Source organism: Schistocerca nitens, chromosome 9 (assembly GCF_023898315.1).
Source record: "Schistocerca nitens isolate TAMUIC-IGC-003100 chromosome 9, iqSchNite1.1, whole genome shotgun sequence".
NCBI classification, from domain to species: Eukaryota; Metazoa; Arthropoda; class Insecta; order Orthoptera; family Acrididae; genus Schistocerca; species Schistocerca nitens.
The window spans coordinates 401,415,910-401,434,910 of NC_064622.1; the positions used below are offsets into that span (position 1 = coordinate 401,415,910).

At 36.5% G+C, this 19,001-nt stretch overlaps 1 protein-coding gene across 1 annotated transcript in view; it reads right to left on the reverse strand.

The window, feature by feature from the left end:
- LOC126204406 (aldo-keto reductase family 1 member B1-like) overlaps positions 1 to 17,390 on the reverse strand; it is a 29,075-nt gene extending 11,685 nt beyond the window's left edge. The window contains exons 1-5 of the mRNA XM_049938784.1: positions 17,237 to 17,390; positions 16,337 to 16,504; positions 16,139 to 16,255; positions 15,794 to 15,988; positions 6,976 to 7,179 (exon numbers count right to left, since the gene is read on the reverse strand). Of these exons, the coding sequence (XP_049794741.1) occupies positions 6,976 to 7,179; positions 15,794 to 15,988; positions 16,139 to 16,255; positions 16,337 to 16,504; positions 17,237 to 17,302 (750 nt within the window). The 5' untranslated portion in view covers positions 17,303 to 17,390. The remainder of the gene's footprint in view (positions 1 to 6,975; positions 7,180 to 15,793; positions 15,989 to 16,138; positions 16,256 to 16,336; positions 16,505 to 17,236) is intronic.
- Between the last annotated feature and the right edge of the window lie 1,611 nt (positions 17,391 to 19,001).

Genomic DNA, 19,001 nt, shown 5'->3' on the forward strand with positions numbered 1-19,001 from the left:
CCAATAAAAAATAAATTTTACACCCACCTCCTTAGATTTTCATGAAATTTCACTCAAATGGTTCTAATACCATCCTGACAACACCTGCAATTTTTTTTTCTGTATCTCTTATAGTTTATTTTTATAAATTTTTAAAGTTTTTATGTTTTGCGTTTTCCGAACCTTCGGAAATGGTAAATTTAATTTGTATTCAAAACTTTAAAATTGCTTATCTTAAAAACTCTTTTAGATAACATCATGAATTTTTGCAGCAAGTTTATTTATTATACATATTTGAAGATAAAAATGATACTATTAAAATATATTAATATTTTCTATGAAAAAAAATACATTTTTTTTTACGGGTGTTTTGTTTTATAGGAATTGCAATATCTAGAGTCTCAGACATGATAGAATGCTCAAATTTGTTTTACGTAATTTACTCTTAAACATATAGGCTACTTGATAAAACAAAAATAATGAAACATGTTTATTAATTATAGTAGATTACATTAGAATTATGTACAAAGATAGTGTACTTACGACACTTATGTATAACCCAACTGATTGCTTGAAACATTGAATTTTTTGAGTAATTTTGTCTTTTTAATAAACATTAAAGCTGATTCAAACTGTTTTTCCACTTCATCCAAGAGCTTTCAGTTCTTTTGATACAGTCTTTTTTGAAGTAACACATTCTTCCAGTGCCGCTTGATTGAGGTGCGTCTACTACACAGACTATGTGCTCCAAAGGCACTATGCAAGAATCTTCTCTTTCAGGCCAATAAAATGATGCAGCTGGTCCTGAAGGATGTAGAAATAGAATTTCTGCATCTTCTTCATCATTGAATATTGTTTTTACCAGTCCAAAGTACCAGTTACCATCATAATTTGCAGCCACATAGCTATTTATGGATGGTTCAACACGAACCCAATCAGAAGAAGAATGGAAAGAAAAGACTAAGGAGGGTTTGACACTATCTGTAGTCCTTCTAATTTCAAGGTTGTTTGTTGGAAGTGGTTTGAAGTTATGAAAACTTCTTGTTCCAGGAATGGTTCAGGTTGCTGAAAAACGTTTTTCTAGTTTTAACCGTAGCAAATCAGCTTCTTTTTTGTCAATAAAGTGAAAATAAATGTTTTCAATATTTTTTTCACAAAACTTGTACACATTGTTTGCTGTCATTATTTGTTCTTCGTCTGAAAGCTGTAGACTGGCTTTACTTAAAATTCTTTTAATAGTTCCTCCTAGGCAATCACAAATTGACTTCCCATGACTTGTTACAAAAAAAGAGTGTTGGGCCTTCAAATTAAAGTCTCTCAAGTGTTCAGTCAAATTTTTAAAACTGTTTCTATTTTTGTACTGCCCAGCACAACCATCTGTAAAGTAGTGAACTGAGTCAATGTCAGTATTATGTAATGACAGCCACTTTGTAATTTCTTTTTGTACAAAGTTAACAAAACCAGTGTCATGTTCTTGGTCATCACTAATAAAACAGTGGTTGGAAACAAAAACATTGTTTTCCTCATTTCTTAGAAAAACTCCAACTTAGTGTAGAGTACAACCACCTCTATTCCAGTGGTAACTTTGGATCTCATTTTGTATAACAAAGGAATAATTTTCACTGAAATCCATCACAATAATTGCTGTTTTGGGTGGTGTGTCTTATTTCAATCTTTTAAAGGCTGCTGATTGGGATTTTGCTATAAAAGAGTGCGGGGTGAGCTTTTCCAATGACCTAACCAATCAAGAAATGTAGTCTTCAACGCTGATAGACTGTTTGATCATTTCTGCCCTGTCTGTGTTAACTCACTAACTGATTACAATTTCTTCTTCTAAATCATAATCTTCACTTAGTTTTTCAGTTAAGTACTCAGTTAGTGCAGTATTTGCAGGACAGCTGTTGCAATGATGTAGCATGCAGTTTTGGTTTTCCGTGTTGCACATAAGCATCTTAATTAGGTCTTTATAAGATTCTTCACTTTTCACAGCATCCAGTAAAGTTCAACATTCTGGTGGATACTGCATACACATACAGTGTGTGTGCCTGCAGCACCAGCAAGGATACACCATTTAGTTCTCAAGAAACAAAATTTTGAAAATCCTACTTCTACCTCGGGATTCTCCCATTTGAAAGAATCAAGTTACACAAAATGAGTATGTTTTGGATGTACACATTTTTTTGAACACTTACTTTGTCTTTTGTTCCAGGTAGCACTCTGGAACTTTCATCCTTTTCATAAAAATCTGTTACAAGTCTTACTGTATTTTCAGAAAGCGTTTTACCTTTTTTTGGACCAGGAATTTCCAAAACACCCTTTTCAGATTTTAGCTTTCTAGCTTGTCGCACCATGTACTCACTTACATTAAATTCTTTCATCACTTTATTTCGACTCCAAGAATCTGGAGCCAAGGTCAGAATCTGGATTTTTCTAGACATCCCAACAGATGAAATCTTCTCTTTCATAAGAGAAATCATTACATCAAAATCCTTTGCTTTCTCAACCACACTTGTATCTTCTTCGTCATCATCAGAACTTGCTGCATCATATTTTAATGCTTTTGAAACCGCCTTTTTTGCAGTCTTTTCAATACTGCTAACCTTCCTTTCAAAATAAGACCCTTTACTTTGTTCTGACAAGCCATGAAGCTTTATCGGTGTTAAACCTAAATTATCAAGAGCAATGTTTGTTTGTATGAGGGATTCATTTCTGGATTCCAATGATTCTAATTCAACCATGACTTCATCATCTGTTTCACTTTCATTGACTTCAACTCTTAATTTTTCCTCACAAAAGTTACGGCATGTTGAGCAAAGCTTTTGTCCAGGTTTTATGCTAATATTTTTTTGTCAGTAATTGTTTACAAAGATCCAAGCCTACACTTTTCAACGATTTTTTGATGGGCTTTTTGTGTTTTTTTAGTGGGTCTACACATGTTGTTTGATACTTTTCAAAAACATTTAAAAAGTAGTAGCTGTGGTGTGAACATATATTCTTAAATTCACACAGATTAATTCCAGATCGTAAGTGGATCAAATCTTTTTCTTCCTCACTCAATTCAGATACTGATTGTAACTTTTTTGAAGGTGTGTAGGTTGTTTGGAAACAGTCAGATTTTTTAAATAACCCTACGCTACAGGTTTGAATATCTGACTTACTGATTTCACTTTTGGTCTGATTACTGTTCTGGTTACTTTTATAGGATATTGGAAAAGAATCTCTGTAAACTAAGTAATAGTACTTACTGAAAGTTCGAATAAACTTAATGAAATACTATCCAAGCACTATTTAACACTGTAATAATTTTTTACTTCAAAACACAGGGGTAACAAAACAAAATCCAAGCGTACATTGTTACTCCAAGAAGACAAAAACTTATTTTCGGTGTCTAAGTCACTTGGTACTTTTTATTTTTAAAATATAATTAATATTATTTTAAAAATTAGATAACTATTAAACAGGTTAAAAAGCCAACATAATTTTTCTTTTATCTAATAGCCTATACAATTAAGATTATTTTAAAACAAATTTGAGCTTTCTATCAGGTCTGAGACTCTAGATATTGCAGTTTTTGTAAAACTAAACATCCGGTAGCTAAAAAAAAAACTTGTAAATTTTTTTTCATTTGGAAGATTTTAATATATCTTTATGGTATTTTTTTTAACATTTAGATATAATACACAAACTTATTCCAAAATTTCATACTGATACCTTGAGTATTCTTTAATATACAAATTTTTTTAGTTGCGAGGACACGTTTAAGTTACAATTTCTGACTGCTGAAACAACGCCAAATCTAAAAACTTTAAAAATTTATAAAAAAAACTATAATAGATAGAGCAAAAAAATTTTACAAGTGCTTTCAGGATGATAAAAGAAGTAATTGTACCAAGATTCATCAAAATCTGACATGGTTGGTGTCAAGGCCTGGGTGACTAGACATGGAATGACCCCTCTGTAATCTCCACAGGGACACTAAGTTCCATCTTTCTTTGGAACGAGATGGAGTGCACTAGACCAGCAGGTTTTAAAGGATGACATACTGGAAGGTTGATCATCTACTGAAATTCATGTTTTGCTTGAGCAAATTTTTCTGGCGACTCCTTGCTCGCAAGTGCGCTGGAGGATCTCACTTTTCTGGTTGTCGTGTTACACATTAACTTCAGGAAAATTTTAATTAGGTTTCTTCTTCAGAATGTTAGCATATCTCTAGAGCATTCAAGATTTGTGCTGTGAATTAATCAAAAATAGTTAACTGTCATTACATATGTCTGCAGAGCATATATTTTTCATTGTAGATTTTCAGTCAATTAATTTCGACTCAACATCAAGAAACAAATCTTAATTGCTCAAGAAATCGGCACCAGTAATTGGCTTATGAACATCTCTAAGAAGAATGGGCCATGGAAATCTCTCAAGATATATTTTGAAGTTCAGTAGTCATTCGCCATACATGTGCATTATGGAGCTGTTTGCAGCATAGAGTTGCTATTTCTGAATATTTTTTGGGTTCTAACACTGTTGCTGGCAATATGGAGATGCCTGCTCCAGAACTGACCAAAGCGGATACCGTGTGCTGTGACCATTTATGAATAGGCGGCAAGATGATTCGGCCTCCCCACTCATGCCACACCAAGTGTACTAGTTTTCTATCTGAGCATAAGCACACTGTTGAAAGATAAATTAACATGGTGCACATTTCTTTACGTTCTGTTAGAATTTATCATAATAGCACATGGGTATTTCCACACACACACACACACACACACACACACACACACACACACACACACTCTGCAGTTATTTCAATCTGCTTCTCTAGTGTGTCCCAGTTCATAGTTTCTGACTCTGAGACATTAGTGTCTTTCCAGATAAGAAAGTCTGTCATCTTGAGATGATGGAGATTAAACAGCACTATTTGTGAACTGACTGGGCATTGTAATGTGTACAATTTTGTCAGCCATAGAAGCCACTGCATCGAAACCTATGTCTTGACTAACCACTACTATAGAATTTGCATTGGGTGGTAGTCAATGAAGAAATACAGCTCTTAAAATCATTAGTTACTTACATCCTGGCAAAAGTGCACATACCTCGGAGCAAATAGATGGCTGCTGATCTTTTAGTTCTACTTCGGTTAATAAGTCTTTTAACTCTGCATAAGTAATTCATTGAATTTCATGGTAAGGAGTTTTAAAGCCTTTATATTGGGAAGCTGATAATGGTTTGGACATGAAATCTGCAATGAGCTCAGCGACTCCGCTATCGACAGATTTCAAAACAATGATATTGTCACTCAATGCCAATATTTCCAGTAATAAATTGGGACTCAACTTGCAAAAACCCATAGCTTTTAATTTTTTTCCAAAAGAGTGGTATTTTCACTGCTACATGTGAAATTTCCACACTGGTGTCATTCAATGGAGAATTTACCAATAAATAAACTTATTAAAATTGCAGCAATAAAATTGGAATCATGACTGGAGCAATTCAAAGCTGCAATGGAATTAAAAGCAAAGTATCAATTATCCAAATGTGTGTGTATAATTTTTACAGACTGCATTTCTTGTGTGTGTTATAGCCACATCAATGATGGCAATTCTTTGAGTGTATAATTGATTAGTGTGTTTCTATTTTGAGTTAGTTAATGTGACAACAATGCTGAGTGTGCCTTGTAGCTTTAGTAAATAACATGCTTGAAGTACCGTGAGGTTAGTGATGAACAGATCTTTACCCTGTGTGGAGACACTGGTTTTGTTCATTAAGTTCTTTAGGGGTAGGAAAAAGTGTGATGTATAATATTAAATATTGGGCATTGTGCAACAACTAGAACTTGGCTGCATAACCAAAGTATTAGCTTTGAAATACTCCAATTAGACTCTGGTAACAATTTAAGGATGTCAAAGAAACTTCAAGACAAAGATATATTCTGAAAAGTAAGCAGAGAGGGGATTAATATCACACTGGGTGAACCAGTTGTACTTAAAAACAGTCACTTACAGCTTCTGACTAGTACTTTTTTTTAAGCTGATGAATGGTGTATGTGCATAATCTACAGGAAAACGCAAGCCTGAAATGTCTTTAGTTACATAATGAATGTGAATTTCAGATACGAAGTATTTATTAAGAGGTATATTAAATATGAAGAGAATGTTGGCAACAACAAATCTAGACTTCATGGTGTGCAGCCCTGAGGAACGGCCACCAACATCAATCAAATTATTACAAAACTGAACAATTAGGATCCAGTAGCTTTGGGCTGTGAAATTTACAGAATCTGTAAGAATTACATTATGGTCAGGGTTCCATTAATCTGAAATCAGAAAAAATGACTTAGTGTACCCTGCACAAAAATTCTACAATTTCTGCACATTATAAAGAGGGAAGAATCACTCAACAAGTGGTAACAGCACGCATTACACCCTACAAAGTGTTTGGAGAGCAAACACACTGATCCTCTATTAGTCTGATTAAACCTATTTGTTATTTGATGTCTGTCACGTGGCACAAGTGTTATCACTTTGATCGGTAGCTCCTCAGCTAAGGCTTTAACAAGAATGGGCGGCTGTTATGGAAAAGAATGATTTTTCTCACTACAGCTAGAAACAGTTAATACGCTGCTTGCAATGCACAATATCAGGTTGTGCACATAAATCGTACTACAACTGTAATGAACACACTTTGGTTGGGCACATTGGTTAAATGTTAATTATTCTGTAAAACACACACACACACTTCCTCTAAAAGAAAGGTTTTGCCTCCCAACAAATGCATTTATTTGCCTTCATCGCCTACTGCTCATCTTAACTGATTAATAAATGACAATGACAGATAACAACTTCACTAAACATGTTGAATTAGTTGTGAAATATCAACTGATTAATAAATGACAATGACAGATTACTATGGCTAAACCAGCTCAAAATTACCAGACAGTAAAATTGATGATTAAGCCACTAACACTAATACAGCAGCATCATATATATCTGTACATACCAAGTATCTCAAAAGAACTTGAGCAATTGACTTTCCATATTTGTCGGCAAGCTCCTTCATCTTTGGATTCTGCATGAGCGGGACCTCACCCTCTGGCATTTTCATGGAGGGGTTTGCAAGTGGACTGTATGCTGTAATAACAATGTCTCTTTCCTTGCAAAACTGAATTAATTTCTTCTGGTTAAGGTAAGCATGACATTCAATCTGAAATAAACAAAGTGCCTTTTTTGAAAATGCAGCAAATAAATTAAACACAAAATTCAGTCATCCACATCAATAGTGAAATAGTAACATCCTTGGCTCACTTGATAGGAATCAATGATAATCTTAAAAGCATATTTTTAACCTTGCTCCACACATTATCCCAGAATCATTTAAAGAAATTTCTGCAACCAAGGAAACATCTGGAATCCTACATATCCTCCCCTATCATCTCTTCGTTGCTGATTTATTATTTAAAAAATAATAATCACTGCAACAGCAAATAATTCCATTAAAAATTGCAATCATTATTCTTTTACAACACAAATCCGTAAAATATGTGCTATGCTCCACACAATGAACACAATGCCTCTTATCCTGAAGAGAAACATTACATTACTGCTGAATATTTATGGAAAAAATGGGAATATTTATGGAAAAAATGTTAGCTTTACACAAAGAAATTATAGTATCCAAAGTATTCAGTATCCTGGAAATCTTCTGAACACTAATGATACTGTGCATGTGCACTCTAAAAGAGCAGGTTACCTGCATACCAGTGCCATTCACCACATTCCACTTATCCCTAAATGACATCTTTGATCATTAATAAAATTAATATGGTAGACTTTCACTGTAGCACAATGTCTTAAGAAACCAAGACACCAGACGTAAAGTTCGTTCTACACTTGTGATAACAGTAATGGAGAAAATCATCAGCCAAAGGGACATGATTACCATCCTTTACTTGTTTCCAGTTGTTGCCAACATTAGTAAAACTGTGAAGCAGAATAACAGTAGCCATCGAACACTTTCTGTGTAGTATGCTGTGTTTTTGTGTTTGAACCTAAACCAGTTTTAAACTATTAAATTAGCGAGACGGCTGTGCCTGGTCTGTCATCTTGTTTCAGCTACTTCACTACTGACACCATTTTTTCTTTCCTGTGAGCACATGTATATGTAATGGGGCCAATAGTCAGAAGGGCGAATCGATTATGCTTCCCTTCACATTGTTCTCCTCTCCACAACGTTCTATGTGGGGTGAGGTGTGATTTCTTCACTTAGTATGCACAGGGTAACAAAGTTATAAGTGGGGCACTCAAGGAAAAAAAGCAAACAAATCGATGTTACACAAGCCTTGTTTTTATCTATTTTTCCAGTACCTCCATTATATTTGGGAAGCTGATAATGGTTTGGACATGAAATCTGCAATGAGCTCAGCGACTCCGCTATCGACAGATTTCAAAACAATGATATTGTCACTCAATGCCAATATTTCCAGTAATAAATTGGGACTCAACTTGCAAAAACCCATAGCTTTTAATTTTTTTCCAAAAGAGTGGTATTTTCACTGCTACATGTGAAATTTCCACACTGGTGTCATTCAATGGAGAATTTACCAATAAATAAACTTATTAAAATTGCAGCAATAAAATTGGAATCATGACTGGAGCAATTCAAAGCTGCAATGGAATTAAAAGCAAAGTATCAATTATCCAAATGTGTGTGTATAATTTTTACAGACTGCATTTCTTGTGTGTGTTATAGCCACATCAATGATGGCAATTCTTTGAGTGTATAATTGATTAGTGTGTTTCTATTTTGAGTTAGTTAATGTGACAACAATGCTGAGTGTGCCTTGTAGCTTTAGTAAATAACATGCTTGAAGTACCGTGAGGTTAGTGATGAACAGATCTTTACCCTGTGTGGAGACACTGGTTTTGTTCATTAAGTTCTTTAGGGGTAGGAAAAAGTGTGATGTATAATATTAAATATTGGGCATTGTGCAACAACTAGAACTTGGCTGCATAACCAAAGTATTAGCTTTGAAATACTCCAATTAGACTCTGGTAACAATTTAAGGATGTCAAAGAAACTTCAAGACAAAGATATATTCTGAAAAGTAAGCAGAGAGGGGATTAATATCACACTGGGTGAACCAGTTGTACTTAAAAACAGTCACTTACAGCTTCTGACTAGTACTTTTTTTTAAGCTGATGAATGGTGTATGTGCATAATCTACAGTGGTCCACAGTAGCATAGGGTTAAGTGTTCAGTGCCAGCTACCGGTAGTTTAAATCTGACTGTTCCGTTGCAATAAATTATAAACGACTGTATCCCTAATTTACTTCTGTGGACAATACCTATCTTTATTGTTATTACCTGTGCTTTCAACATTTAATGCTAGAAACCACAAGAATCACTGGTGAGAAGGTGGAGATGCTGTGCCAGTATCAAGAAATATACCAGGACCCTTGCACTGTTGCTGCTCTGTTTCTTATTGATGGGCCTTGACAGGTCTCGTGAACGTACCATAGTGTTCACATGCCTTGCTTTCATCGAATGTTACTGTTTCTCCATGGGGACACAGCCGGGCCTTCTACGGAATGTATTTTACATGAAACAGATGTGGATGTTGAAGAACACCTCAGTCAATTCTCAGAATGACAACTCTGACAACAGCAATAGTGACCCCAATTTCAAGATAATTTGTGATCACGACGCTAATTCAGCAGAGAACAAACTGATGAAGTGATAGCTGATGATGATGGAGCAACTCACTTCTTTGGCAAGAAGAGATTTTTACAGGGAGAAAACAGCAGCCGCAAGCTAACATATGAACAAGCCACCACAACATTGTCTTGCAGCTTTCTGGACACCAACAGATACAAAAAATTCTGATAAATCGCTGTTGTTTTTGAAGCATGGAAACCATTCTTTGCCCAAGATTTTCTAGGCAAATTCGTTCTATGGACAAATGTGAAATTATCCAGGGTTAGAACACACACCACAGCAAAGTGAACTGGACTCTTCTGTATACCTTCCTACTGGAAGCAAACTGCATACACATACCAGGACCCTTGCACTGTTGCTGCTCTGTTTCTTATTGATGGGCCTTGACAGGTCTCGTGAACGTACCATAGTGTTCACATGCCTTGCTTTCATCGAATGTTACTGTTTCTCCATGGGGACACAGCCGGGCCTTCTACGGAATATATTTTACATGAAACAGATGTGGATGTTGAAGAACACCTCAGTCAATTCTCAGAATGACAACTTTGACAACAGCAATAGTGACCCCAATTTCAAGATAATTTGTGATCACGACGCTAATTCAGCAGAGAACAAACTGATGAAGTGATAGCTGATGATGATGGAGCAACTCACTTCTTTGGCAAGAAGAGATTTTTACAGGGAGAAAACAGCAGCCGCAAGCCACCACAACATTGTCTTGCAGCTTTCTGGACACCAACAGATACAAAAAATTCTGATAAATCGCTGTTGTTTTTGAAGCATGGAAACCATTCTTTGCCCAAGATTTTCTAGGCAAATTCGTTCTATGGACAAATGTGAAATTATCCAGGGTTAGAACACAAAAAACTAATGATCACTCATCTGTCTGCAGGATGTTGAGGTATCCTAACTGAAGGCACTAACTGGTCTATTAAATTATTTAGCCATTTTCAAATCAGGGAACAAATTGGTTTACAGCTTGTTCGCAACTGATGGAACAATAAGACATGTTTTCAGATGCACTGTTAGTAAAGAAAGAGTTCTGTCTTTATTATCCGCTTCACAATTTTTGATGGCCCACATGATCAGAAGAATGAAAGAGTAGACAAATCAGAAGCAATTTCACAATTCATAAGTTTCATCGAAAACAGCCAACTTTCCTACTTTGTAGGTGCAACAGTGTGTGTCAATTAAATGCTTGTACCTTACAGCAGAAGACGTCGATTTAGAATTTATATGTCAAGCAAACCAGCAAAATATGGCTTGACAATTTAGTGCTTGACCAACAATCATATAAATAATTTGCATAACACATACATTTATTCCACAACAGGCAGCAATGGTCACGCCCTTCCAAACCATGAGAGAGGTCACAGTGTTCCCACTGAGGTTGTTCTTCAATTGGTGAAACCTATTGAAAACGTGCAGAGAAATAATACAGGAGACAATTGGTACTCATCAGTAGAACTAGTCAAAGAACTCTAAAAGGAACATCTCGCATGTCGGTACATTGTAAGGAAAGAAAGGGTAGACTTCACAGCAACTTCTACCTAATACGAATCAAAGCATGAAGGCGGCAGTTTATAGTTTTGGTCAACACATTACACTCTTTTTCTCTGTGCCCAGAAAGTGCAAAGCTGCAATACTGGTTTCTTCTATGCAGTATTCAGTGAACAATGATCCACACTCAGGAAAACTTGAGATCATGTTTTCTAACATGACAAAAGATGGTGTGGACTGTCTCCACCAAAAATTGCAGTTTATTCATCAGGTTGCAGTTCATGGATGTTGCCTGTGGTGTGAATTACTGAGTGGTACATTGAGCCTAAGCAAAGGCAGGAGTAATGATGAGACTGATCTTCACAAATACTGTAACGAGACCTTGTTGAGCACCATATGAACAGTCTGAAAAAATCAGAAACATTTGCCTCTTGCCCTCCCCATCCGAAGAGGAAAACAAGATACCTGCGACAACATTGTCGTGTTCTGATTTGTCTGGAGTGTTCTACAAAGATCTGTGTGAAATGCATGCTCGTTGGAAGTGTCTAAAATGTGATTCAGGGCCTAATCAGAATACATAATTATTTCGTATTTGTTTAAAATTTAAACTGGTCAAGTTTCTCTCTGCATAGAATTATGGAATGCAACAGATGCTCTACGCTGAAACAAAGATGAGTAAACTCAAAGCAGACTTCGCATTTAATTTCTCTATATGAAATTTGTTTTTCTGTATAGGTGTGTTGCAAATTGGCAATATCAGCTTTCTGACAATGATTTCTAAGTTAGTAGAGAGGTAACTATCTGATGTTACTTTAGTAACACAAAAATTAAATATATGCTGCAAATTTTACTATGTTTCAGTTGTCACAAGTGTTCCAAATCCTGCATTGTTAAAAGAAAAAACACCTCAGTGAAACACTGGTTTTGTATACAAACACCAAAAAGGCAGTCTAACAGACCCTTCCATAGCAACAGCAAAGCAGTTAAAGACTTAAGTTCCGAAGTTGCGGCATTGTCGCTCCTGAACCCATATGTCTCAAAATATACTTCTAAGGACCGCATGAATTCATGTGACTGACTGCATATAATCCGAGAAGTTTGCAGCCTCAGTCTGGCCCTCCTTTTATCACACATCGTAAGGCACACAAAGCTGAAAGTCACCTGAACCCTCCACTACACCAGCTGGCCACCACAATGCTTTGTGCACAGTGGAAGTTAGAACACTGTATATGCCAATAATGCCATGCTCCAACTGGAGTACTGGTCATGGCAGCAACCTGTCCCACTATGTGTCATGTGAAAACTATGGGTTGATTAAAATTACTGATTAAAATTACTAAGGTAATTTACATCTATTACTTGCTGCTATAGTGATGCCACATTGGCTACCACTCGAAGGTGAAAAGCAAACATGGCTTACCACTACACAGGAGGTGTTACATGTAATGCGGAGCAGCACTGCAAGCAGCTGCTGTCACGCAACAGGGGAACATCAGATTCTCTGTCCACAGCTGATTTGAAGCGACCAATGATTGAACTACGACAAATGACTGTCATAGACCTAAATTTACACTTATGTCCTAGCTAACCGCAACCTGACGTGCAATGTATCCAAGAAAACGGTGGTCAATAATCTGCGGCAGGACTATTGATAACGCTCACTTAGTTCACGATAATTAAAACTGACTTCTATGCGGAAACTAGAGACAGAAAAATTTCAGTTCCAGCGCTGAAAGCTAGCTTTAATTTCTCACTTTATCTGATTACAGGTTGAAGGATACACAGACAAATTCAGAAAGAAAAGGAAAAAATAAAAAGAGAAAAATGGAAAAGATTTTGAAGATAATGCAACAAAGAACAAAATAATTACATTTAAGCCAGATAACACTAAAAATTATAACTCAAGATTTATAAAGATTTCAAATAGGTATCACCTGTAGACATTCAAATCCAGGACCTTCAGCATATTAGGACTGTACCTTAGCCACTACCCTACAGCATCACATACTGCTACAGATTTATTTTTATTTCTCTACAGATCCAGTCATAATGATGATTTGCTGCCTTCAGAAAATTTGGCTTCATGCAATTTCATATGAAGCTTATCTACTGTAGGCCGATTTCTGTGATGATAACTGAATGACAGCGACTTACACTAAACAATCTAGTAGTGTTCAGCTAGTGCTGTGTATGAAAAGTGTGTCAGAATTTAGTATCCAAAGACATCAAGAAAGAAAACTAAACAAGGAACTGAAAGTAAACTGACCATTTTGTTGAGACAGTTCAGCAACAGCGAACTGTTTACATGTGACACTGAGTGCTATGATTGGAGGTAACCAGCTCCAAAATGTGAAGCACATACTTTTAATCAAACTGTAGTTTAAATCGGTCTATAGGAATGGAGTAAAATAATTCAAGACTATTTACTAATGACATAGGTAACAGAAAGTTTATTCTGGCAAACAGATGCAGTGAATTTGGCACAATTGCATTGTGCATCTACCACAACCAATCTCTTAACACAATTCTATATGTGTCTCTATGGCAATGCCTTAGTGTTGCCACAGTTCTGGAGGGTACCAACAGTTTTCTCCTGCAGCTATCTGGGTTCACAGCTGAAAGCTGACAAGACTGCCAGCTGTCAGGGAACTTCTTTCACTGACGCTTCTACAGTATTATTCAGAACTAGCAGGATTAACATAATGAGTACAAACTGGGATCACACATCACAGCAGAGCAATGCCTGCATCTAAATGGTGGGAAACTACACTATGATCCCCCAAATTGAAATAATAAACAAGGCGTGTATGTCTGACGATAAAGCATAAAAGAATGCAACAGAAGGCAGTGTACATCTACATTATACTCTTCAAGCCAATGGGAAGTGCATGGAAACAGGTAGTTCCCACTGAGTCACATATTAGGATTTCATTGTGCACCAGAGTGTAGCAAGAAAGATCGCATGTTGTCTTTTCATCCCTACAGGAGCAACAATAGCAGTCTGTGGTTTATTCCTCGATTTCTTGTTTAATACTGGTTCTTGAAGCCTTGTAGGGAAGCTTATACAACAAAGTTCGTGTTTGTTGCCAAGTGACTGGTAGTTCAAATTTTCCAGCATATTTGTAAGACTCTCCAATAGGTAAAACATGCCAGTGAGCAATCATGCTGCCCTTCTATGCTATGTTTAACATCCCATGTTCAATCCATCTGGTATGGGTTCTTGCACTTTTAACAATATTCTAAGGTGGGCCACACAGCAATTTCAATTTATAAGAATGTCATAATTATTCCATACCTATTTCGAACAGTATAAAAATATCCTGAACAAGACAATTCATGCAGTCAATAAAATTATCTTAAGTAATAAATCAAAACCCATGTGGAAAATAATGACATTTGGCAAGCATAACCATTTCGCAAACATTTATGACAAACTCATCAGGACCTACGCACTCATTTATTATCCAGATCTGGAGGTATTCCAAATATTTTTCTTGATCGAGTCACACATGTGCAATCTACAGTACTATTTGGCTGTAACCACGCATTCCTTTGGGTTGATGGGCCAATATTCCTTTGGTTTTGATTACCTTCAAAAATAATTTTTCCCTTATGTGTATGACAATCAGATACAATAAACTGCTCTTTAATGCCAGGATACTTTCCCAAATATTTAAAACTGCGAAAGTTGTTCCTGGGTTTAAACATTCTTACTGGGTTGATGTCAATAACAATGAACATATCTCCGTTGAATAAAGTATACTGATTAAGTCACTGAAAGCAGTATGAACCATGTCATAGCTTTCTTGGAGGTACGTGCATGGTGAATCTCTACCAGTTTGATTTGAAGATAGGGAAATCGATAAATGGAGTATCTTAGTTCATTTTTGAATGAAAACTATTGTGCACCGAGTGCATGCTTTAACAGGCATGTTCCTTGATCTCATGAACATCTTTGAACATGTCAAACATGCATTACTTTCAGAGAAACTACCATTTTGTGAAATGAGGAGGAAAATGCAGAGGCATCAGACCTACAGAAATTTTAATCACATCAAAACTGGTATGATGTACACAGTCCAAGGCAGAAGTAGCAAGACAAAGCATTCCTCAAGGTTTCACATTTGGTCTAGTTCTCTTTCAAACATTAACCAACAATTTTCCCCTAAGCATTCAGGAAGGCCTGGTTATTAGCAAAGATATGTGGCAGGGGAATAATACAGTGGTATACCGGGAAAGGAAGACTATTATAAAGTTAATGTTAAACCCAACACAAAGATTAGGGGGAGGGTGGGTGGGGGGTGGGAGGTTAACAGCTGTATGTTGGTAGAAAAGTCTGGGATTGGAATACTCCAAAGGTCATTTTTAAAAAGCATCACAAATTTAAATTATCTGGTCCTCAAATGCCAAAATGCTCCAATGTATGGAAATTAGGACCACTGTAAATTCAATAGTCTCTTCCAGTAATAAGGCTTAATTGTTTATCAATACATTTGATGCCCTTGTGAATCTTAGTCATATTACCACCATGTTCACCAATTTGGTAACAGCTACATTTTAGAACTAACAAAAAATTACTGAATCAAAACTACCCAAATGTTACCTGATTGGTGACTGGCTTGATCTTTGCAACTTCTAGTAATCTAGCTAGCTGTTTGCTGTTGAAATTGGATACACCAATACTCTTCGTAAGACCAAGGCGAACACACTCCTCCATTTGTTTCCAGGTCTCCAGATAGTCAACATTTGTTGTAATAATTAAACCGTCTTCTGCTTTGGGGAAGAAGTCATCTCCCTCCTGTAAATAGACAGTATACCTTACACCTACACAAAAAGAGTGAACGAGTAGCGCAGAAAATGTATACTGCACTGATTGAAAATCAAAACACTGTGATGCCACAACATTAAATTTTATTGTAGGTCTGCCAACACACTACCAAATTCTCACCTTGAAAGCGAAAGGCCAGTGCACGAGATATAGATCAAGATAATCCAGTTTAAGATCTGCAAGAGTCTTCTTACAAGCTGGCACTACCAACTCTGGCCGATGCTTTGTGTTCCACAGCTGCAACAAAGTTCCTATTAACACTGATAGCACTGTATGACAGTTTTATATAAAGCCCGACTTAGCATTATAGTACGGTACCTTGCTTGTGACAAAGAGCTCTTCACGTTTGACTGTGCCATCATCCAGCTTTGCTTTCAAGGCAGCACCAACTTCTGGTTCGTTTTGATACACTGCAGCTCCATCAATGTGACGGTAACCAATTTCAATCGCGTACTTCAGCGCCTCTCCGACCTCGCCAGGCGCAGACTGCAACATGCAAACTTACAAGCAACGCAAACAATCTTCGGAGTACACTAAACGTATATACTACAGCACACAAATGGAAGTTTAAAAGTTAGAAATTATTTTAAGGAAAATGTACCTCGCAATTAACTTCAGCATTCGTGGCACAAACCAACTAGTTCCCTCAAATTTTCAGCGTGTAAATGAAATATTTCAGAACTCTCTATGATCAAAATTCCAAATTACTTATTTTCCAAACTAATTTCATTGCCAGGATCGAATACATTTCACCAAACGAAGTTTCAATATTATTTTCAAGGATGAGCACGTTCAAGTCGTTTCCGCAACAATACGATTTAGATACGCTGTATTCATTGTTTCGAATGTCAACTAAGTAATTAATTACGCAATACACGTAATGCTTACACCGGCCTTACAAAAACGTGACTCTCCTGTCGTATATCAGATTAACAGTGCAGTGTAATTTAAAGGCATATAAACAACTTGAAACTAATGACTATTAAAACAATCGGCACGTTTCCACATTTACAATCAAGAGACCTAACACCGTGCAACTATCTGTGGTGTAAACATTCCATTTCGTATTTTTAAACTGCTCTTGTTTCCTCTGGAACTCTTCAGACGCTTCCTTAAATCGTAATATTCGAAATAGCCGGTTTATAGAAAACGTGACAATTGTTTCACTTACTCCAACGTCATTCGCATAGTGACAAAAACTCTTGCAGTAATCATTACCTGCCAAGTGCCAATCCCGATGCCGGGCATAACTTTACCGTTGTTTAACTTCACTGTTGCAGTCATTGCTATAGAACCTTAGTGCTTCTCACACTTCACAACAGCTGTAGGACTCAACTGGAACTGAGCCGGCCGGCGCGCAGACCTTGGATAATAATTGTCTCGCAGCGAAAGTGGCGCCGCGCCAACTCCCGTGGAGAACGTAGGAAACAAAATTGGCGGGAAGTAACTCATATTGGTAGCTCGAAATTCTGTCGTAGCAACGTAGAGCGCCAGCCACGAAAATTTTCGGTGTATACAAATGATTTTATCTTTAACAGAACACTCTTGTATTGGATTACATCAAACAGTCCCATAACAGCACAGCAGAACGAATATTCAAATGCAAAAATGGTGACAGAAATTAAAAGCGTTACTTCATTTACAGTTCCCTTGAAAACCTGAAAAGTTTATTTCAGAGATGTAACTTCGTTATGTTTTTATTACCTATAATTTCAACGAATTTATGCTGTAGAGGAAATAGCTAATCCTTGTCACCTACTTTTTATTAATTCAAGACAGCTAGAGAAATACTGATTATTGCATTCCTGTCTAGCTTCCTGCTTCGAGTAAAGAAATTGAGATACGCCACCTACTTTCAGTGTTGCAGCTTTGCATATAATAAAACGCAGTGGTGCACCATGCACAAGCTAAAGAAACTGGTTAATTGCTTCTGAATGAGACCTTTATCGAGATCAAATAGAAAAAAAGTGATTCTTGTGAACCAGTATCTTTACACAGGTACACGCGGGAAATGAATAAATTGCATTAGATATGCAAAAGCACGGAATTCAATACGTAATTAGTTTACATCATAGTATAGTACACTTTAGCATAACTTCCAATTATCTGCAGTTCTGAGAAGTAACAGCATCTGGAAACCATTCGTCCGAAAATGAAAGTTGTGTTATCCAGTTTATTTAAGAACTATGATAGCAACGAGCCCACTCATTTTTGGCAGTGTCGTAATTTACAGGACTTCACTTAGTACTAGTGCATGGTCCTAGCTGGAATGTTGTCTGCGGCCAGTCACGCCACAAACCCGGTCAATCAGGCGAACCCTCACGCAATCGATACTGGAAAATATCCTCTGACAAACATAGTTTGTTCTGTAAAATTCCTTGGTTATTTCGACGCATTTAGTTTTTATGCTACTTTTCTCTTTCCAGGAAAGTTGGAATTGTGTTTCTGTCTTTTGAAGTTCGGAAGCAATAAATGTTTGAAATCTGTTCCCTCTTTTTGAATAGCCCTGTATATATTCCATATTACAGCATACAACTTATCTGTCTTTTGAAGTTCTGAAGCAATATTACAGATAGTTGGGAAATCTGGAAACTGCTAAATGTAAAAATACAAAAGCTTTTTCTACAATTTTGTTTGAGAGGAAGTCATGACAACCCAGACACTTCTTAATGTCAGCTTCCCACAGCCCATTAGGTTGTCGTCTTTGCCTTTCCATATCTCTTGAAATCATCTAACGAATTGCCTTGATCCATTTAGGATCCGATCGATTGCCTTGCTACATATTCCACTTACCTCAGTTTAATTTTCATTATAGTTATAATAACGGTTTCAATTCGAACACCAAGCCAAGTTCACTCTTGTTTATTTCTTGTGTTGTCCAGCCAGTTGTCTTCAGCTGCCCTACACGTAAAAAAAAGTCTCATCTGGTTTATGGTTTTATCATTTCATGATTTCGTTGGCAATTTGTACTGTTTTCATTATG